The sequence below is a fragment of the Lissotriton vulgaris genome, chromosome 8 (assembly GCF_964263255.1).
Source record: "Lissotriton vulgaris chromosome 8, aLisVul1.2, whole genome shotgun sequence".
Lineage (NCBI taxonomy): Eukaryota > Metazoa > Chordata > Amphibia > Caudata > Salamandridae > Lissotriton > Lissotriton vulgaris.
This window is the reverse complement of record NC_141696.1, coordinates 830,519,950-830,537,400: the sequence shown is the minus strand read 5'-3', so window position 1 is coordinate 830,537,400 and position 17,451 is coordinate 830,519,950. Positions and strand designations below refer to the sequence as shown.

Genomic DNA, 17,451 nt, shown 5'->3' with positions numbered 1-17,451 from the left:
CACCCTGTAACCCTTCTCACTGTATTTTGGTAACGTTTGAGCTGTTAGAGTTTGAAACAAGTTTTATTTTGTCAAATCTGCAGATTATGCAGCAGATGATGGATTATTCGCCAAATGTGGAAAATGTATAACTGTGCGAAAGTCGGTGCAGCAAAACAGTTGCTTGATTCCAGTGCACCTGCTCATACCTCTGACTAGTTCCAGAAGCGCTCCTCAGTGGTTCCTTATTTTTTTTGTCTCATTGAGTTTATAGTTTAGCTTCTGTGGAGACAAAGATTCTAAACCTGAGGTTACCACTCTACAACACAGACTACCATACCACATAATTACTCTCCATAACATATAATCCCACTCAACATAATTCCTATACACTAATTAGCACATACTTTCTATCCACATAATTTCACTGCACAACATACCACATATTTCCTACTACACAAAACGTACATCCACTCCACTCCATAAAACATTAGTAAAAAGCTTTTACATTTACGCCAATAGCTCTACCTCTCACAAATGTGAAACCTATTATATTTCAAGTGCTTCTTTAACTAGTAGTCAATTTTGCAGAGTGGTGGAGAAAGGTACAAGAGAAGTACAGAAAGAAGCAACAGGGGTGCAGAAAGAGGCAAAAGAAATGCAGAAAGAGGCAAGAGAGGTGCAGGAACAGCCTGGAGGGGTGCAGAAAGAGGGAACAGGGGTACAGAAAGAGGCAAGAGAGGTACAGAAAGAAGTGAGAAGAAGGCCGAAAGGGGCAAGAAGGGTGCAGAAAGAGGCAAGAGAAGTACAGAAAGAAGCAACAGAGGTACAGAAAGAGGAAAGAAAAGTGCAGAAAGAGGCATGACAGGTGCAGAAACAGGCAGGAGAGGTGCATAAAGAGAGAACAGGGATGCAGACAAAGGCAGGAGAGGTGCAGATTGAGGAAAGAAGGGTGCAGACAGAGTCACGAGGGGTGCATAAAGAAAAAAGAGAGGTTCAAAAAGAAGCAAGTGAAGTGCATAAACAAATAAGAGAGGAGCACACAGAGAGAAGAGGGGTAGAGAAAGAGGCAAGAGAAGCACAGAAAGCGACAAGACAGTTGCACAAAGATGGAAAGAGGGTGAAGAAAGAAGCAAGAGGGTAGAGAAAGAGACAGGAGAAGTGCAGAAAAAAGCAACAGAGATGCAGAAAGGCGGAACAGGGGTGGAGAAAGTGGCAAGAGAGGTAGAGAAAGAGGGAAGAGGGTTGCAGAAAGGGGCACAAAGGGGGCAGAAACAAGCAAGAGAGGTGCTGAAAGAAGAGAGGCACATAAAGAAGCAACAGAGGTGCAGAAATAGACAAGAGGGGTGCAGTAGGGTGGAAGAGGGGTACAGAAAGAGGAAAGAGGGGTGCAGAAAGAAGCAAGAGAGATGCAGAAATAAACCAAAGAAGTACAGAAAGAAGGAATAGAGGTGCAGAAAGAGGCAAGAGTGGTGCAGAAAGAGGGAAGAGGGATGTAAAATAGGCACAAGGGATACAGAAAGAAGAAAGAGAGGTGCAGAAAGAAGCAACAGAGATGTAGAAAGAGGGAAGAGCGATAGAGAAAGACGTATGAAAAGTACAGAAAGAAGCATCAGAGATGCAGAAAGGGGAAAGAGGGACGGAGAAAGAAGCAAGAGGGGTGCAGGAAGAAGCAAGAGAGATACAGAAAAAAACAAAAAATGCAGAAAGAAAGAATAAAATGCAGAGAGAGGCAAGAGGAGTGCAGAAAGAAGGAACAGGAAAGCAGAAAGAGCCCAAGGGGTACAGAAAAGAGCAAGAAAGGAGCAGAAAGAAGCAAGAGAAGTGCAGATAGAATCAACAGAGGTGCAGAAAGAGAGAAGAGGGAATCAGAATGAGGAACAAGGGGTGCAGAAAGAAGCAAGAGAGATGCAGAAAGAAACAAAAGAAGTGCAGAAAGAAGGAACAGAGATGCAGAAAGAGGCAGGAGGTGCAGAAAGAGGGAAGAGCGGCGCAGAAAGAGGCAAGAGATGTGTAGAAAGAGGGAAGAAGTGTGCCGAAAGAGGCAAGGGGGTGCAGAAAGAAGCAAGAGAGATACAGAAAGAAGCAAGAGAAGTGCAGAAAGAGCCAAGAGAGGTACAGAAACAGGCAGGAGAGGTGCAAAAAGAGGGAACGGGTTACAGAAAGAGGCACGAGAGGTGCAGAAAGAGAGAATAAGGGTGCAGAACGAGGCAAAAGGGATGCAGAAAGAGGGAAGAGAAGTGCAGAAAGAAGCAATAGAGGTACAGAAAGAGGCAGGAGAAGTGCAGAAAGATACGAAACAGGTGCCGAAGCAGGCAGGAGAAGTAAAGTAAGAGGGAACAGGGATGCAGAAAGAGGGAAGACGGTTGCAGAAAAAGTCACGAGGGGTGTAGAAAAAAGCAGAAGAGGTGCAAAACAAAGCAAGAGAAGTGCAGAAACAAAGAACAGAGGTGCACAAAGAGGGAAGAGGGGTGAAGGAAGAGGCAAGAGAAGTACAGAAATAGGCAAGACAGTTGCACAAAGAGGGAAAAAGAGAGCAGAAAGAAGCAATAGGGTTCAGAAAGTGGAACGAGAAGTGTAGAAAAAAGCAACAGAGATGCAGAAAAAGGGGAATACAGGTGGAGAAAGAGGCAAGAGGGATGCAGAACAAAGTAAGAGATGTGCAGAAAGAAACAAAAAAGTGCAGAAGGAAAGAACAGAGGTGAAGAAAAGGCCTAAAGGTGTGCAGAAGAAGGGAAGAGCGGTGCAGAAAGATGCACGAGGGATGCAGAAAGAAGTAAGGGAGGTACAGAAAGAAGCAAGAGAAGTGCTGAAAGAATTAACAGAGGTGCAGAAAGATGGATGAGGGGTGGAGAAAGAGACAAGGGAAGTGCGGAAAGAACCAACAGAGGTGCAGAAGGAGGCAAGAGACCTGCAGAAAGAGGCAAGGGAGTTGCAGAAACAGGCAAGAGAGCTGTTGAAAGAGGAAATAGGTATATAGAAAGAGGCAAGAGGGGTGTAGAAAGAAGCAAGGGGCGGGGCAGAAAGAGGGAAGAGAAGTTCAGAAAGAAGCATCCGAGGTAAAGAAAGAGGCACGAGAAGTGCAGAAAGAGGCAAGAGAGGTACAGAAACAGGCAGGAGAGGTACGGAGAGAGGAAACAGAGGTGCAGAAAGAGGCAAGAGAGATGCAGAGAGAGGAAAGAAGGGCGCAGAAAGAGGCAAGCGAAGTGCAGAAAAAGAAAGAAAGGTGCAGAAAGAAGCAACAGAAATGCACACAGAGTCAGGAGAGGCTCAGGAAGAAGCGCAAATGGTTTGCATACCAATAGTACCAATTTAACACCCACATTTAGCAATAAGTAACAGGTGACCATTCTAGTTTTGCAAAGGGCCTTCCACCACCCTGTAACCCTTCTCACTGTATTTTGGTAACGTTTGAGCTGTTAGAGTTTGAAACAAGTTTTATTTTGTCAAATCTGCAGATTATGCAGCAGATGATGGATTATTCGCCAAATGTGGAAAATGTATAACTGTGCGAAAGTCGGTGCAGCAAAACAGTTGCTTGATTCCAGTGCACCTGCTCATACCTCTGACTAGTTCCAGAAGCGCTCCTCAGTGGTTCCTTATTTTTTTTGTCTCATTGAGTTTATAGTTTAGCTTCTGTGGAGACAAAGATTCTAAACCTGAGGTTACCACTCTACAACACAGACTACCATACCACATAATTACTCTCCATAACATATAATCCCACTCAACATAATTCCTATACACTAATTAGCACATACTTTCTATCCACATAATTTCACTGCACAACATACCACATATTTCCTACTACACAAAACGTACATCCACTCCACTCCATAAAACATTAGTAAAAAGCTTTTACATTTACGCCAATAGCTCTACCTCTCACAAATGTGAAACCTATTATATTTCAAGTGCTTCTTTAACTAGTAGTCAATTTTGCAGAGTGGTGGAGAAAGGTACAAGAGAAGTACAGAAAGAAGCAACAGGGGTGCAGAAAGAGGCAAAAGAAATGCAGAAAGAGGCAAGAGAGGTGCAGGAACAGCCTGGAGGGGTGCAGAAAGAGGGAACAGGGGTACAGAAAGAGGCAAGAGAGGTACAGAAAGAAGTGAGAAGAAGGCCGAAAGGGGCAAGAAGGGTGCAGAAAGAGGCAAGAGAAGTACAGAAAGAAGCAACAGAGGTACAGAAAGAGGAAAGAAAAGTGCAGAAAGAGGCATGACAGGTGCAGAAACAGGCAGGAGAGGTGCAGAAAGAGAGACCAGGGATGCAGACAAAGGCAGGAGAGGTGCAGATTGAGGAAAGAAGGGTGCAGACAGAGTCACGAGGGGTGCATAAAGAAAAAAGAGAGGTTCAAAAAGAAGCAAGTGAAGTGCATAAACAAATAAGAGAGGAGCACACAGAGAGAAGAGGGGTAGAGAAAGAGGCAAGAGAAGCACAGAAAGCGACAAGACAGTTGCACAAAGATGGAAAGAGGGTGAAGAAAGAAGCAAGAGGGTAGAGAAAGAGACAGGAGAAGTGCAGAAAAAAGCAACAGAGATGCAGAAAGGCGGAACAGGGGTGGAGAAAGTGGCAAGAGAGGTAGAGTAAGAGGGAAGAGGGTTGCAGAAAGGGGCACAAAGGGGGCAGAAACAAGCAAGAGAGGTGCTGAAAGAAGAGAGGCACAGAAGCAACAGAGGTGCAGAAATAGACAAGAGGGGTGCAGTAGGGCGGAAGAGGGGTACAGAAGGAGGAAAGAGGGGTGCAGAAAGAAGCAAGAGAGATGCAGAAATAAACCAAAGAAGTACAGAAAGAAGGAATAGAGGTGCAGAAAGAGGCAAGAGTGGTGCAGAAAGAGGGAAGAGGGATGTAAAATAGGCACAAGGGATACAGAAAGAAGAAAGAGAGGTGTAGAAAGAAGCAACAGAGATGTAGAAAGAGGGAAGAGCGATAGAGAAAGACGTATGAAAAGTACAGAAAGAAGCATCAGAGATGCAGAAAGGGGAAAGAGGGACGGAGAAAGAAGCAAGAGGGGTGCAGGAAGAAGCAAGAGAGATACAGAAAAAAACAAAAAATACAGAAAGAAAGAATAAAATGCAGAGAGAGGCAAGAGGAGTGCAGAAAGAAGGAACAGGAAAGCAGAAAGAGCCCAAGGGGTACAGAAAAGAGCAAGAAAGGAGCAGAAAGAAGCAAGAGAAGTGCAGATAGAATCAACAGAGGTGCAGAAAGATGCAAGAGGAGTGCAGAAAGAGAGAAGAGGGAATCAGAATGAGGAACAAGGGGTGCAGAAAGAAGCAAGAGAGATGCAGAAAGAAACAAAAGAAGTGCAGAAAGAAGGAACAGAGATGCAGAAAGAGGCAGGAGGTGCAGAAAGAGGGAAGAGCGGCGCAGAAAGAGGCAAGAGATGTGTAGAAAGAGGGAAGAAGTGTGCCGAAAGAGGCAAGGGGGTGCAGAAAGAAGCAAGAGAGATACAGAAAGAAGCAAGAGAAGTGCAGAAAGAGCCAAGAGAGGTACAGAAACAGGCAGGAGAGGTGCAAAAAGAGGGAACGGGTTACAGAAAGAGGCACGAGAGGTGCAGAAAGAGAGAATAAGGGTGCAGAACGAGGCAAAAGGGATGCAGAAAGAGGGAAGAGAAGTGCAGAAAGAAGCAATAGAGGTACAGAAAGAGGCAGGAGAAGTGCAGAAAGATACGAAACAGGTGCCGAAGCAGGCAGGAGAAGTAAAGTAAGAGGGAACAGGGATGCGGAAAGAGGGAAGACGGTTGCAGAAAAAGTCACGAGGGGTGTAGAAAAAAGCAGGAGAGGTGCAAAACAAAGCAAGAGAAGTGCTGAAACAAAGAACAGAGGTGCACAAAGAGGGAAGAGGGGTGAAGGAAGAGGCAAGAGAAGTACAGAAATAGGCAAGACAGTTGCACAAAGAGGGAAAAAGAGAGCAGAAAGAAGCAATAGGGTTCAGAAAGTGGAACGAGAAGTGTAGAAAAAAGCAACAGAGATGCAGAAAAAGGGGAATACAGGTGGAGAAAGAGGCAAGAGGGATGCAGAACAAAGCAAGAGATGTGCAGAAAGAAACAAAAAAGTGCAGAAGGAAAGAACAGAGGTGAAGAAAAGGCCTAAAGGTGTGGAGAAGAAGGGAAGAGCGGTGCAGAAAGATGCACGAGGGATGCAGAAAGAAGTAAGGGAGGTACAGAAAGAAGCAAGAGAAGTGCTGAAAGAAGTAACAGAGGTGCAGAAAGATGGATGAGGGGTGGAGAAAGAGACAAGGGAAGTGCGGAAAGAACCAACAGAGGTGCAGAAGGAGGCAAGAGACCTGCAGAAAGAGGCAAGGGAGTTGCAGAAACAGGCAAGAGAGCTGTTGAAAGAGGAAATAGGTATATAGAAAGAGGCAAGAGGGGTGTAGAAAGAAGCAAGGGGCGGGGCAGAAAGAGGGAAGAGAAGTTCAGAAAGAAGCATCCGAGGTAAAGAAAGAGGCACGAGAAGTGCAGAAAGAGGCAAGAGAGGTACAGAAACAGGCAGGAGAGGTACGGAGAGAGGAAACAGAGGTGCAGAAAGAGGCAAGAGAGATGCAGAGAGAGGAAAGAAGGGCGCAGAAAGAGGCAAGCGAAGTGCAGAAAAAGAAAGAAAGGTGCAGAAAGAAGCAACAGAAATGCACACAGAGTCAGGAGAGGCTCAGGAAGAAGCGCAAATGGTTTGCATACCAATAGTACCAATTTAACACCCACATTTAGCAATAAGTAACAGGTGACCATTCTAGTTTTGCAAAGGGCCTTCCACCACCCTGTAACCCTTCTCACTGTATTTTGGTAACGTTTGAGCTGTTAGAGTTTGAAACAAGTTTTATTTTGTCAAATCTGCAGATTATGCAGCAGATGATGGATTATTCGCCAAATGTGGAAAATGTATAACTGTGCGAAAGTCGGTGCAGCAAAACAGTTGCTTGATTCCAGTGCACCTGCTCATACCTCTGACTAGTTCCAGAAGCGCTCCTCAGTGGTTCCTTATTTTTTTTTGTCTCATTGAGTTTATAGTTTAGCTTCTGTGGAGACAAAGATTCTAAACCTGAGGTTACCACTCTACAACACAGACTACCATACCACATAATTACTCTCCATAACATATAATCCCACTCAACATAATTCCTATACACTAATTAGCACATACTTTCTATCCACATAATTTCACTGCACAACATACCACATATTTCCTACTACACAAAACGTACATCCAATCCACTCCATAAAACATTAGTAAAAAGCTTTTACATTTACGCCAATAGCTCTACCTCTCACAAATGTGAAACCTATTATATTTCAAGTGCTTCTTTAACTAGTAGTCAATTTTGCAGAGTGGTGGAGAAAGGTACAAGAGAAGTACAGAAAGAAGCAACAGGGGTGCAGAAAGAGGCAAAAGAAATGCAGAAAGAGGCAAGAGAGGTGCAGGAACAGCCTGGAGGGGTGCAGAAAGAGGGAACAGGGGTACAGAAAGAGGCAAGAGAGGTACAGAAAGAAGTGAGAAGGGTGCAGAAAGGGGCAAGAAGGGTGCAGAAAGAGGCAAGAGAAGTACAGAAAGAAGCAACAGAGGTACAGAAAGAGGAAAGAAAAGTGCAGAAAGAGGCATGACAGGTGCAGAAACAGGCAGGAGAGGTGCAGAAAGAGAGAACAGGGATGCAGACAAAGGCAGGAGAGGTGCAGATTGAGGAAAGAAGGGTGCAGACAGAGTCACGAGGGGTGCATAAAGAAAAAAGAGAGGTTCAAAAAGAAGCAAGTGAAGTGCATAAACAAATAAGAGAGGAGCACACAGAGAGAAGAGGGGTAGAGAAAGAGGCAAGAGAAGCACAGAAAGCGACAAGACAGTTGCACAAAGATGGAAAGAGGGTGAAGAAAGAAGCAAGAGGGTAGAGAAAGAGACAGGAGAAGTGCAGAAAAAAGCAACAGAGATGCAGAAAGGCGGAACAGGGGTGGAGAAAGTGGCAAGAGAGGTAGAGAAAGAGGGAAGAGGGTTGCAGAAAGGGGCACAAAGGGGGCAGAAACAAGCAAGAGAGGTGCTGAAAGAAGAGAGGCACATAAAGAAGCAACAGAGGTGCAGAAATAGACAAGAGGGGTGCAGTAGGGTGGAAGAAGGGTACAGAAAGAGGAAAGAGGGGTGCAGAAAGAAGCAAGAGAGATGCAGAAATAAACCAAAGAAGTACAGAAAGAAGGAATAGAGGTGCAGAAAGAGGCAAGAGTGGTGCAGAAAGAGGGAAGAGGGATGTAAAATAGGCACAAGGGATACAGAAAGAAGAAAGAGAGGTGCAGAAAGAAGCAACAGAGATGTAGAAAGAGGGAAGAGCGATAGAGAAAGACGTATGAAAAGTACAGAAAGAAGCATCAGAGATGCAGAAAGGGGAAAGAGGGACGGAGAAAGAAGCAAGAGGGGTGCAGGAAGAAGCAAGAGAGATACAGAAAAAAACAAAAAATGCAGAAAGAAAGAATAAAATGCAGAGAGAGGCAAGAGGAGTGCAAAAAGAAGGAACAGGAAAGCAGAAAGAGCCCAAGGGGTACAGAAAAGAGCAAGAAAGGAGCAGAAAGAAGCAAGAGAAGTGCAGATAGAATCAACAGAGGTGCAGAAAGAGAGAAGAGGGAATCAGAATGAGGAACAAGGGGTGCAGAAAGAAGCAAGAGAGATGCAGAAAGAAACAAAAGAAAGAAGTGCAGAAAGAAGGAACAGAGATGCAGAAAGAGGCAGGAGGTGCAGAAAGAGGGAAGAGCGGCGCAGAAAGAGGCAAGAGATGTGTAGAAAGAGGGAAGAAGTGTGCCGAAAGAGGCAAGGGGGTGCAGAAAGAAGCAAGAGAGATACAGAAAGAAGCAAGAGAAGTGCAGAAAGAGCCAAGAGAGGTACAGAAACAGGCAGGAGAGGTGCAAAAAGAGGGAACGGGTTACAGAAAGAGGCACGAGAGGTGCAGAAAGAGAGAATAAGGGTGCAGAACGAGGCAAAAGGGATGCAGAAAGAGGGAAGAGAAGTGCAGAAAGAAGCAATAGAGGTACAGAAAGAGGCAGGAGAAGTGCAGAAAGATACGAAACAGGTGCCGAAGCAGGCAGGAGAAGTAAAGTAAGAGGGAACAGGGATGCAGAAAGAGGGAAGACGGTTGCGGAAAAAGTCACGAGGGGTGTAGAAAAAAGCAGAAGAGGTGCAAAACAAAGCAAGAGAAGTGCAGAAACAAAGAACAGAGGTGCACAAAGAGGGAAGAGGGGTGAAGGAAGAGGCAAGAGAAGTACAGAAATAGGCAAGACAGTTGCACAAAGAGGGAAAAAGAGAGCAGAAAGAAGCAATAGGGTTCAGAAAGTGGAACGAGAAGTGTAGAAAAAAGCAACAGAGATGCAGAAAAAGGGGAATACAGGTGGAGAAAGAGGCAAGAGGGATGCAGAACAAAGGAAGAGATGTGCAGAAAGAAACAAAAAAGTGCAGAAGGAAAGAACAGAGGTGAAGAAAAGGCCTAAAGGTGTGCAGAAGAAGGGAAGAGCGGTGCAGAAAGATGCACGAGGGATGCAGAAAGAAGTAAGGGAGGTACAGAAAGAAGCAAGAGAAGTGCTGAAAGAAGTAACAGAGGTGCAGAAAGATGGATGAGGGGTGGAGAAAGAGACAAGGGAAGTGCGGAAAGAACCAACAGAGGTGCAGAAGGAGGCAAGAGACCTGCAGAAAGAGGCAAGGGAGTTGCAGAAACAGGCAAGAGAGCTGTTGAAAGAGGAAATAGGTATATAGAAAGAGGCAAGAGGGGTGTAGAAAGAAGCAAGGGGCGGGGCAGAAAGAGGGAAGAGAAGTTCAGAAAGAAGCATCCGAGGTAAAGAAAGAGGCACGAGAAGTGCAGAAAGAGGCAAGAGAGGTACAGAAACAGGCAGGAGAGGTACGGAGAGAGGAAACAGAGGTGCAGAAAGAGGCAAGAGAGATGCAGAGAGAGGAAAGAAGGGCGCAGAAAGAGGCAAGCGAAGTGCAGAAAAAGAAAGAAAGGTGCAGAAAGAAGCAACAGAAATGCACACAGAGTCAGGAGAGGCTCAGGAAGAAGCGCAAATGGTTTGCATACCAATAGTACCAATTTAACACCCACATTTAGCAATAAGTAACAGGTGACCATTCTAGTTTTGCAAAGGGCCTTCCACCACCCTGTAACCCTTCTCACTGTATTTTGGTAACGTTTGAGCTGTTAGAGTTTGAAACAAGTTGTATTTTGTCAAATCTGCAGATTATGCAGCAGATGATGGATTATTCGCCAAATGTGGAAAATGTATAACTGTGCGAAAGTCGGTGCAGCAAAACAGTTGCTTGATTCCAGTGCACCTGCTCATACCTCTGACTAGTTCCAGAAGCGCTCCTCAGTGGTTCCTTATTTTTTTTGTCTCATTGAGTTTATAGTTTAGCTTCTGTGGAGACAAAGATTCTAAACCTGAGGTTACCACTCTACAACACAGACTACCATACCACATAATTACTCTCCATAACATATAATCCCACTCAACATAATTCCTATACACTAATTAGCACATACTTTCTATCCACATAATTTCACTGCACAACATACCACATATTTCCTACTACACAAAACGTACATCCACTCCACTCCATAAAACATTAGTAAAAAGCTTTTACATTTACGCCAATAGCTCTACCTCTCACAAATGTGAAACCTATTATATTTCAAGTGCTTCTTTAACTAGTAGTCAATTTTGCAGAGTGGTGGAGAAAGGGTGCTGGGCCTCCGATCATCGGTCAGGAATCCCGCTACAAAGGACCTACAAGACGTACCAGTAGGGCTTCTTGGCCCCCAAAGTCCCTCAGGAGTAAAGTGGACTTCATCCCCAACCTGTAGTGTGCCAGGAGATGTGTTATCAGAGTGGTGGAGTAAGGGGTGTGTGGCCTCCAATGACCTCTTAGCAATCCCACTGTTTGGGACTTACTGGGGGTAACAGGAGGGGTAGTTGGCCCCCAAGGACATCTTTGGGGGGCAACAACCCTCCTATTACCTCCAGTTAGTCCAAAACAGCAGGTTTGCTAAGTTATCATAGCAGGCCACACCCTCTTTGCCCACCACTTTGCAAACACACCTCCTGGATTTCTCTTGGATGGGGATTAAAGTCCCCTTCACTGCTGGGGGACCTTAAGGGCCAACTAGCCTACCTGATACCTCCAGTAAGCCCCAGATAGCGGGATTGCTGAGAGGTGGACACAGGCCACACCTCCTTTCTCCACCACTCTGCAAACACGTCTCATCGCACGCTCTTGTTAGGGGGATGAAGTCCCCTTTCCTCCTGAAGGTCCGTGAGGGCCAACTAGCCCTCCTGTTATCTGTAGTAATAGTTAATCCCCCAACCCAAACACACCAGGAGGTGCGTTTGCAGAGTGGTGCAGGGAGGGGGTGGGGCCTCCGGCTAGAGGGCTGCTTTTTCCTTTTCTTTTCTTAGAAGGGTGGCTGAATCGCCCCCTTCTCTAAGTATTTTTTGGGCCCTGGGGACCCCATTCCCGAGGACCTGAGCCATTTAAAAAAAAAATTAAACGTGAAGGGGGCTGCACAGCTCCCTCCTGAGGCCAAGTTTGGCCCCGTAGACCCCATCCCCCGGTGGCATGGTGACTTTTTTTAGTAAAACAATAAATAAAATACATTTGAAGGAGGGGGACTGCGCGCCCCCGAGGCGTTTTCGTCCCCAGGGACCCCATCTCTTGGGACTTTGCTACTTTTTTGTTTTATTTTTTCAAACTTTACGGGAGGGGAGCTATGTGGTCCCCCTTCCCTTACCCACTTTTGGCCTCGGGACCCATCCCTGGGGCATTGCATCACTGTCGGGGACCGCATGGTTGGAGCCCCAATGCCCCCGCTCCCTGCCAGCTCCCTGCCTCCTGTGTGAGTCGGCATTGCTTTTAGACAAGGGGAGCTCCCATGCCCAAAAGCAATCTGCTTTGCTTCATGGAAGCGAGAACAGGTTTCATGCTCTCGCTTCCATGAAGCAAAGAAGTGTTTGCTATGACAGGGCAGGAGCAGTTACTTGTTGAATACTATTAATTATTTAACTGCAAATTAATTATTTTATTTGTCTTATTGTTTTTGTTTAATTTGAGGGGGGTTGTGGCCTTTATAGGGGTAATGGGCAGAAAGTTAATGAACTGTAATTAATTTATATTTATTTTTTTAATAAATAATACTAGTTTAATTGATAATTATGTTAATTGAGCAGTTATTTTGCTATATAAGATTTGGATATGGTAGAAGAATAGGTTGGGAAGTAAATTAATTTTTAGTAAATAATAATATTGTTTTAAGCAATATTAATTATTAATTTGATAATTATTTATATTAATTGTGTAAATAATTGTATGGTAAATTTCATGTGTGTTGTGTGTTTTGTGAGAGTTTACTGTGGAAAAAAGATTAATTAAAATGAATTAATAATTAATATTTAATTAATGGCAATTGTTCTACACTTTTTAAATAAAAATGTTTATTTGTTTGAAAAGTATTTTTGTATTTTATTTATAATAATATTTGTAGGTATTTGCAATATGTATTTAACATTGTAATATGTCTTTATTTTTTATTTTTAGTATTAAATATATTTGTATTTTTATTCAACATATTTATGTTTTAATTTATTTTTAAAATAATAATTTCATTTTGTTCCAGATATTTTATTTGTTTTTAATGTTGCACAAACTGGAGCGGGTACAGTAAATTTGACCCCTCTTCAATCCAACACTTTCCCTACTGTTGCACTGACTGGATTGGGAATAGGTGTAAGGTGTAAATAGTTTATTGTGTAGTTAATTAAAACCATTACAATGTTCCATGACATAAAATATATTACATATTGCCTTCTGAGCTGTTAAAAAAGATCAGATGAAATCAGTTAATATCAAGCTTAAGAAACATTTTGCAATTTTTTTCAAGATGTGCTAATATTGCAACATTATTCTTTCTTCAGATTCTCAAAATAAGTTAAAAATGTGATTATATAACAAATTAATTGTGGGTCCTTTGAGTTCATACTCATTAATAATGCCGATCTACAGGTACGTATGCATTTTTCATTAAACCTTCTCTTAAGCAAGTCCTGACGGCAGCGCCCTAACCGTCGGTAGATACATATCAAATGCGTAAAGTCCTGTACTGCTGCTCCACATAGATCTCAATCTTTTCGGCCTGGGGTCCTCCAGATCGGTTGATCGGCATTGGACGGCAATTTCCCCATGCGCAACTCCATATACTTAGTTTTCAGATAGGGCGGAAATGTTAAGGCCAGATATGCTGCTGGCTCAGGCCTTGTATATGCTTGTAGGACCATCCATGCCTGCGCACGTCGGCTTAAGGTTTCTTTATCTTCAATTAATGAGTGAGATTTAGCCGCTTTTTTTATAATCATCTGAAAAGATGTCCATGGCAGTTTCCTTTGCCAGAGAGCCTCCATCTTGGTTATTTTCAATGAAGAATTAAAGTACTTTGCGTAGTATGATTTTGTATCATTTTGCAGAGCTTCCCAGAGTGCAGAGTTGATAGCTAGATCCTGATTCAACCATATTTTATACCAAAATGTGATTGTCTCGTACCTTTTGTTTATTTCTTGTTGTTGTAATCCAAAATCCAGGCGTACTTGGGCTGGCGAGGCATCACATGGCAGATGGACTACTCTTTTGTATACTCGTGTTTGTATTTTGTCTAATAATGGCGCACTTTTCCCATGATGAACCACACTTCCATATGCAATAGTCGGTAGTAGTTTTTCTTTCATAACAGCAAGAAGTGGGGCGAACGATGGGCCTTTTAGCCGTTTTAGAATACTGCAAAAAGGAAAACAGTAGAGCAGTTCCCTTCTTTTCAATTGTTTCCTGATGTGTAGCAAATGAAAACCTTCGGTCCAAGTATAAGCCCAAATATTTGTAGCTATCAACTATTTCCAACTTGATGTTGTCAATTGTAAATGTTGGCTGTTTCGGTCGACAGTTTGTTATAATCATGATCTTTGTTTTTTTAATGTTTATTTCCATTAGATTTATTTTGGTATAATCGGCTAACTCATGAATTGATTGTTGCAATCCGATTCTCGTATAGGACAAGTGTGTTAGTGGCAGTGTACCCAGCCGTGGTGGGTGGGAATTGACCCCGTCTAGCCTTGGTGTTCTAGCCTTGGTGTTAAGTCAGCCATAAATAAATTGAAAAGGTACGGGGACAATACACAGCCTTATTTAAGCCCTTCTTTAGTGTGGATCCTCCGTGTGAGCCTCTGACCATCGGCAATCTTAACCTGCATCCAGGTGTTAGTGTAGAGGTCGATGATTGGGTTTAAAAGTGTGTCTGGTAAGCCCTGTTGCTTAAGTTTGGCCCATAATATATGTTGATTGACGCGGTCAAAGGCCGCTTTAAAAATCCACAAACCATAGGTGGAGTGCCTGTCGCTGTCTTAGGCTTTTATCGGCAATTAGCCCTTTTGCTAATATATTTGATATTGTACCTGTGCCGCGTCGAAAGCCCGACTGATTCATGGAAATTTTATTGTTTTCATCGGACTAGTTTATCAGGTCAGTTAGAATCAAGGAGGCATAGTATTTGGCCTCTGAATCTATTAACGCGATCAGGCGATAATTTGCAGGATCTGTGCGATCTCCAGCTTTATATGTTGGATTAATAATCGCACCTCTCCAACTTTCTGGGATTCTAATAGTAGTACTGATCATTTGAAACAGACTGCCAATCTTACATGCTCAGAAATTGGGGTCCTGCTTATAAATTGCTGTGGAACACCATTTGGACCCGGTGCACTGTCAAGCCGACTTTTTTTATGATCTGTAGTATTTCTGTTTCAACATAGAGTGCTGTCAACTGAGATGCATCTTCTTTCTGCTTTTCATTTGGCTTCGTCACGACTGTGAACGGATGGTCCGTAGTATTTATTGAGAAAGTAGAGATTAAAGGCTGTACCCATGCGTGCTCAGTAACACAGGACATGTTGATAGTTTTAAAATTTCTATTCATGGAATTCACCAGGCCCCAGAATGCCCTAGCATCGGTTCTTTTTGCATTATATAACAATTTTGTCCAAAAGTTGTTTTCTTCGGTTTTCTTTTTGATCCAGATTTGTTTTTTGTATTTCCGTTTTAATAGGCGTACTTCATCCCATACCTTTGACCGCGGACTCTGACGTTGAGCCTTTCGCAGGGCCTTTCTTAAGTGCTTTCTCAAGCTTTGTGATGTTTGACTCATGTTACTATTGGTATATTTTCGGTTATTAGATGTGCATTTGTTGGATACTCCTGCGTCAGTTCGTTTTTCCAGAAAAGCGGTCCATGTTTCTGAAAATGTTTTATTTTCTAGCTCAAGTTATATCGATAGATTTTTGGCTTTTAAAGCAATGTCCGGTAGGGTGTTACATGTCCACCTTCGACGTTTCAAATTAATTGTTGATATTTCCGCATCAATGGCTTGGGCTTCTCGATGTTTAAACAATGTTATTTTAAGTTCGATATGCTGAGCTGAGTGATCACTATCAGCTGAGCATTCGTTTTGAAAGCTAATTGTTTGCCTAACCAGTGGGAGAGTTACTATTGTGTAGTCCAGAGTTAAGCTCGAACGTGGGCCAATATAAGTGCAATTGTCAGGTCTATCTTGTTTTATTCTTCCGTTTAAGGCACGCATTCCCAGATGTTCAAGTTCTCGTATCATTTGCTGGCCTGTTTTATCATTACGGTTTTGTTCATGAAACTGCTGCGTTTCTACAGCCCAGATTCCGTTTGCTACAAGGATGTTATCTTCTTCTTCTTCTTCTTCTTCTTGAGGATGAAATAAGTTTGCATTAAAATCCCCGGTGAGAATTATCTCCCATGTTGGGTGTTCACAGCGGTTTTCTGTGATGACATCTAAGACTTTCTTGAAGAGATCTTTTTTTAATTTGGTTTTCGGGTGAGCATAGATGTTGATTAAAATAATAGTGCTTGCCCATGAGTGTGTGCCCAGGGCCATTCTTATTATTTGCATGGCTGGAGTTCTTGATAGCACCTGAGTTGTCGAGCATTTTAATGATGTTGAAATGTAAACAGCAAGACCACCTTTTGCTCTTCCGTGTTGTTGCCTTTGTGTTGCATTAACATGATATCCTGTTCAACCTGGGACAGCTACCGGGGCTGTCAGCCAGGTTTCTTGTAGCATAATTATTTCATAGTTTTCCCAGGACGCTATCTTTCCTTTGTCCTGTAGGATTCCTTTTGCCCCTGCGATGTTCCAGGATAGGATTTTTATAGTGGGAGCTGCTGTTTCTCCGGTTAAACTATAATTTCATTCTCCTGTCCATCCTTTTACGGGCAGTCCTTGCTTTATTTTCCTCTGTTGAGATATTTTCCCCTTCTGCACTTTTTGCACCTTTTAGTATCGAGGGAACTTTATTTTTTCCTGGACTTTTTGTTTTGGAAATAAATGGAGACGGATATCGTTGGATTACTGGGATAGTGAGTGATATTCCCCATTCCTCAAATTTGGTGATTTCTTGTAAAATTTCAGTTACAGTCTCTACATTTTTCCATATTGCTAGAGTACCTTCGATTCCAATATTTTTTCCAGGGTTAACAAATTCAATTGCTATCAGATCTGTAGATGTTAAATGTTGTAGTGTTGGAATTTCTCTCATGAGCCATAGGATATTTCCTCTGTTTAGGTAATCTTGGGGACCCTGTGAGTTATAATGGGGGATAAATATTACCTTGTTTGTTAGATCTGGTTTATTCTCTTTGGTTTGACCAGAAGAGCATAGCAGCTGCTCATTTGGTGGCTTTCTTCCCGGTTCCTTAATATCCCTGTTATTTGTGTCATGATGCTGCCTTATGATGTTCAGCTGCTGATTTTTTCTACCGTATTCTGACCGCTCATCTGCCTTCAGACTATATTTTCTGTCATCACTTCCAATACTTCCCTTTATGCTTTTCTGTTGATAATTGTATAAGTTTAGAGGGTGACAGTTGCTTGGGTTTCTTTCTGGTTCAATTAATCCATTGTTCTTTAGTTTAACCCACTCTGGGTTTATTGTAATCAGTAGTGATTCTTCCCTGTTGTTTCCCGAGCGTCCCTTCACCTTTGTAATGACTTGTCTGTCTTGCTTAGTTTCACAGTTAAAATCTTGTTGATTTGATCTAGTATTCGAGTCAGGGAAGGGATTTTCTTTTGACTTTATAATCCATTGCTTATTCGTCTGGCATCATTATTTATGTTTGTCTCTTCTTTTGGTGTTCCTTGTCTGCCTACCCCTGAATTTGAATCCTTTGTTGTTTTTTTGTCAGGGAGAGCACCATGTACGTATTCAATCTGGATCTGTCTTGATTGCTGTTTTGTTGACATTTCTGGTTGTTTCATTTGATTTCCGATATTTGTTCCTTGTCCTATTGCGCTCTCTTTAGGTTTATTTCTTGCTGTTATTTCCGGATCATTAATTTCGCTGATCTCAATTGTACATTGCCCCTTGAGTGTGGGAGAAGCTAGGTCGCTGCCCACACTAACCTG

The 17,451-nt window shown here is 42.9% G+C and overlaps 1 protein-coding gene across 1 annotated transcript in view; it reads right to left on the bottom strand.

Moving 5' to 3' along the window:
* The window catches only part of LOC147698065 (interleukin-18 receptor accessory protein-like), a 184,011-nt gene extending 168,087 nt beyond the window's left edge, over positions 1 to 15,924 (bottom strand). Inside the window, exon 1 of the mRNA XM_086936176.1 lies at positions 15,488 to 15,924. Within this exon, the coding sequence (XP_086792302.1) occupies positions 15,488 to 15,924 (437 nt within the window). The remainder of the gene's footprint in view (positions 1 to 15,487) is intronic.
* Positions 15,925 to 17,451: the final 1,527 nt, after the last annotated feature.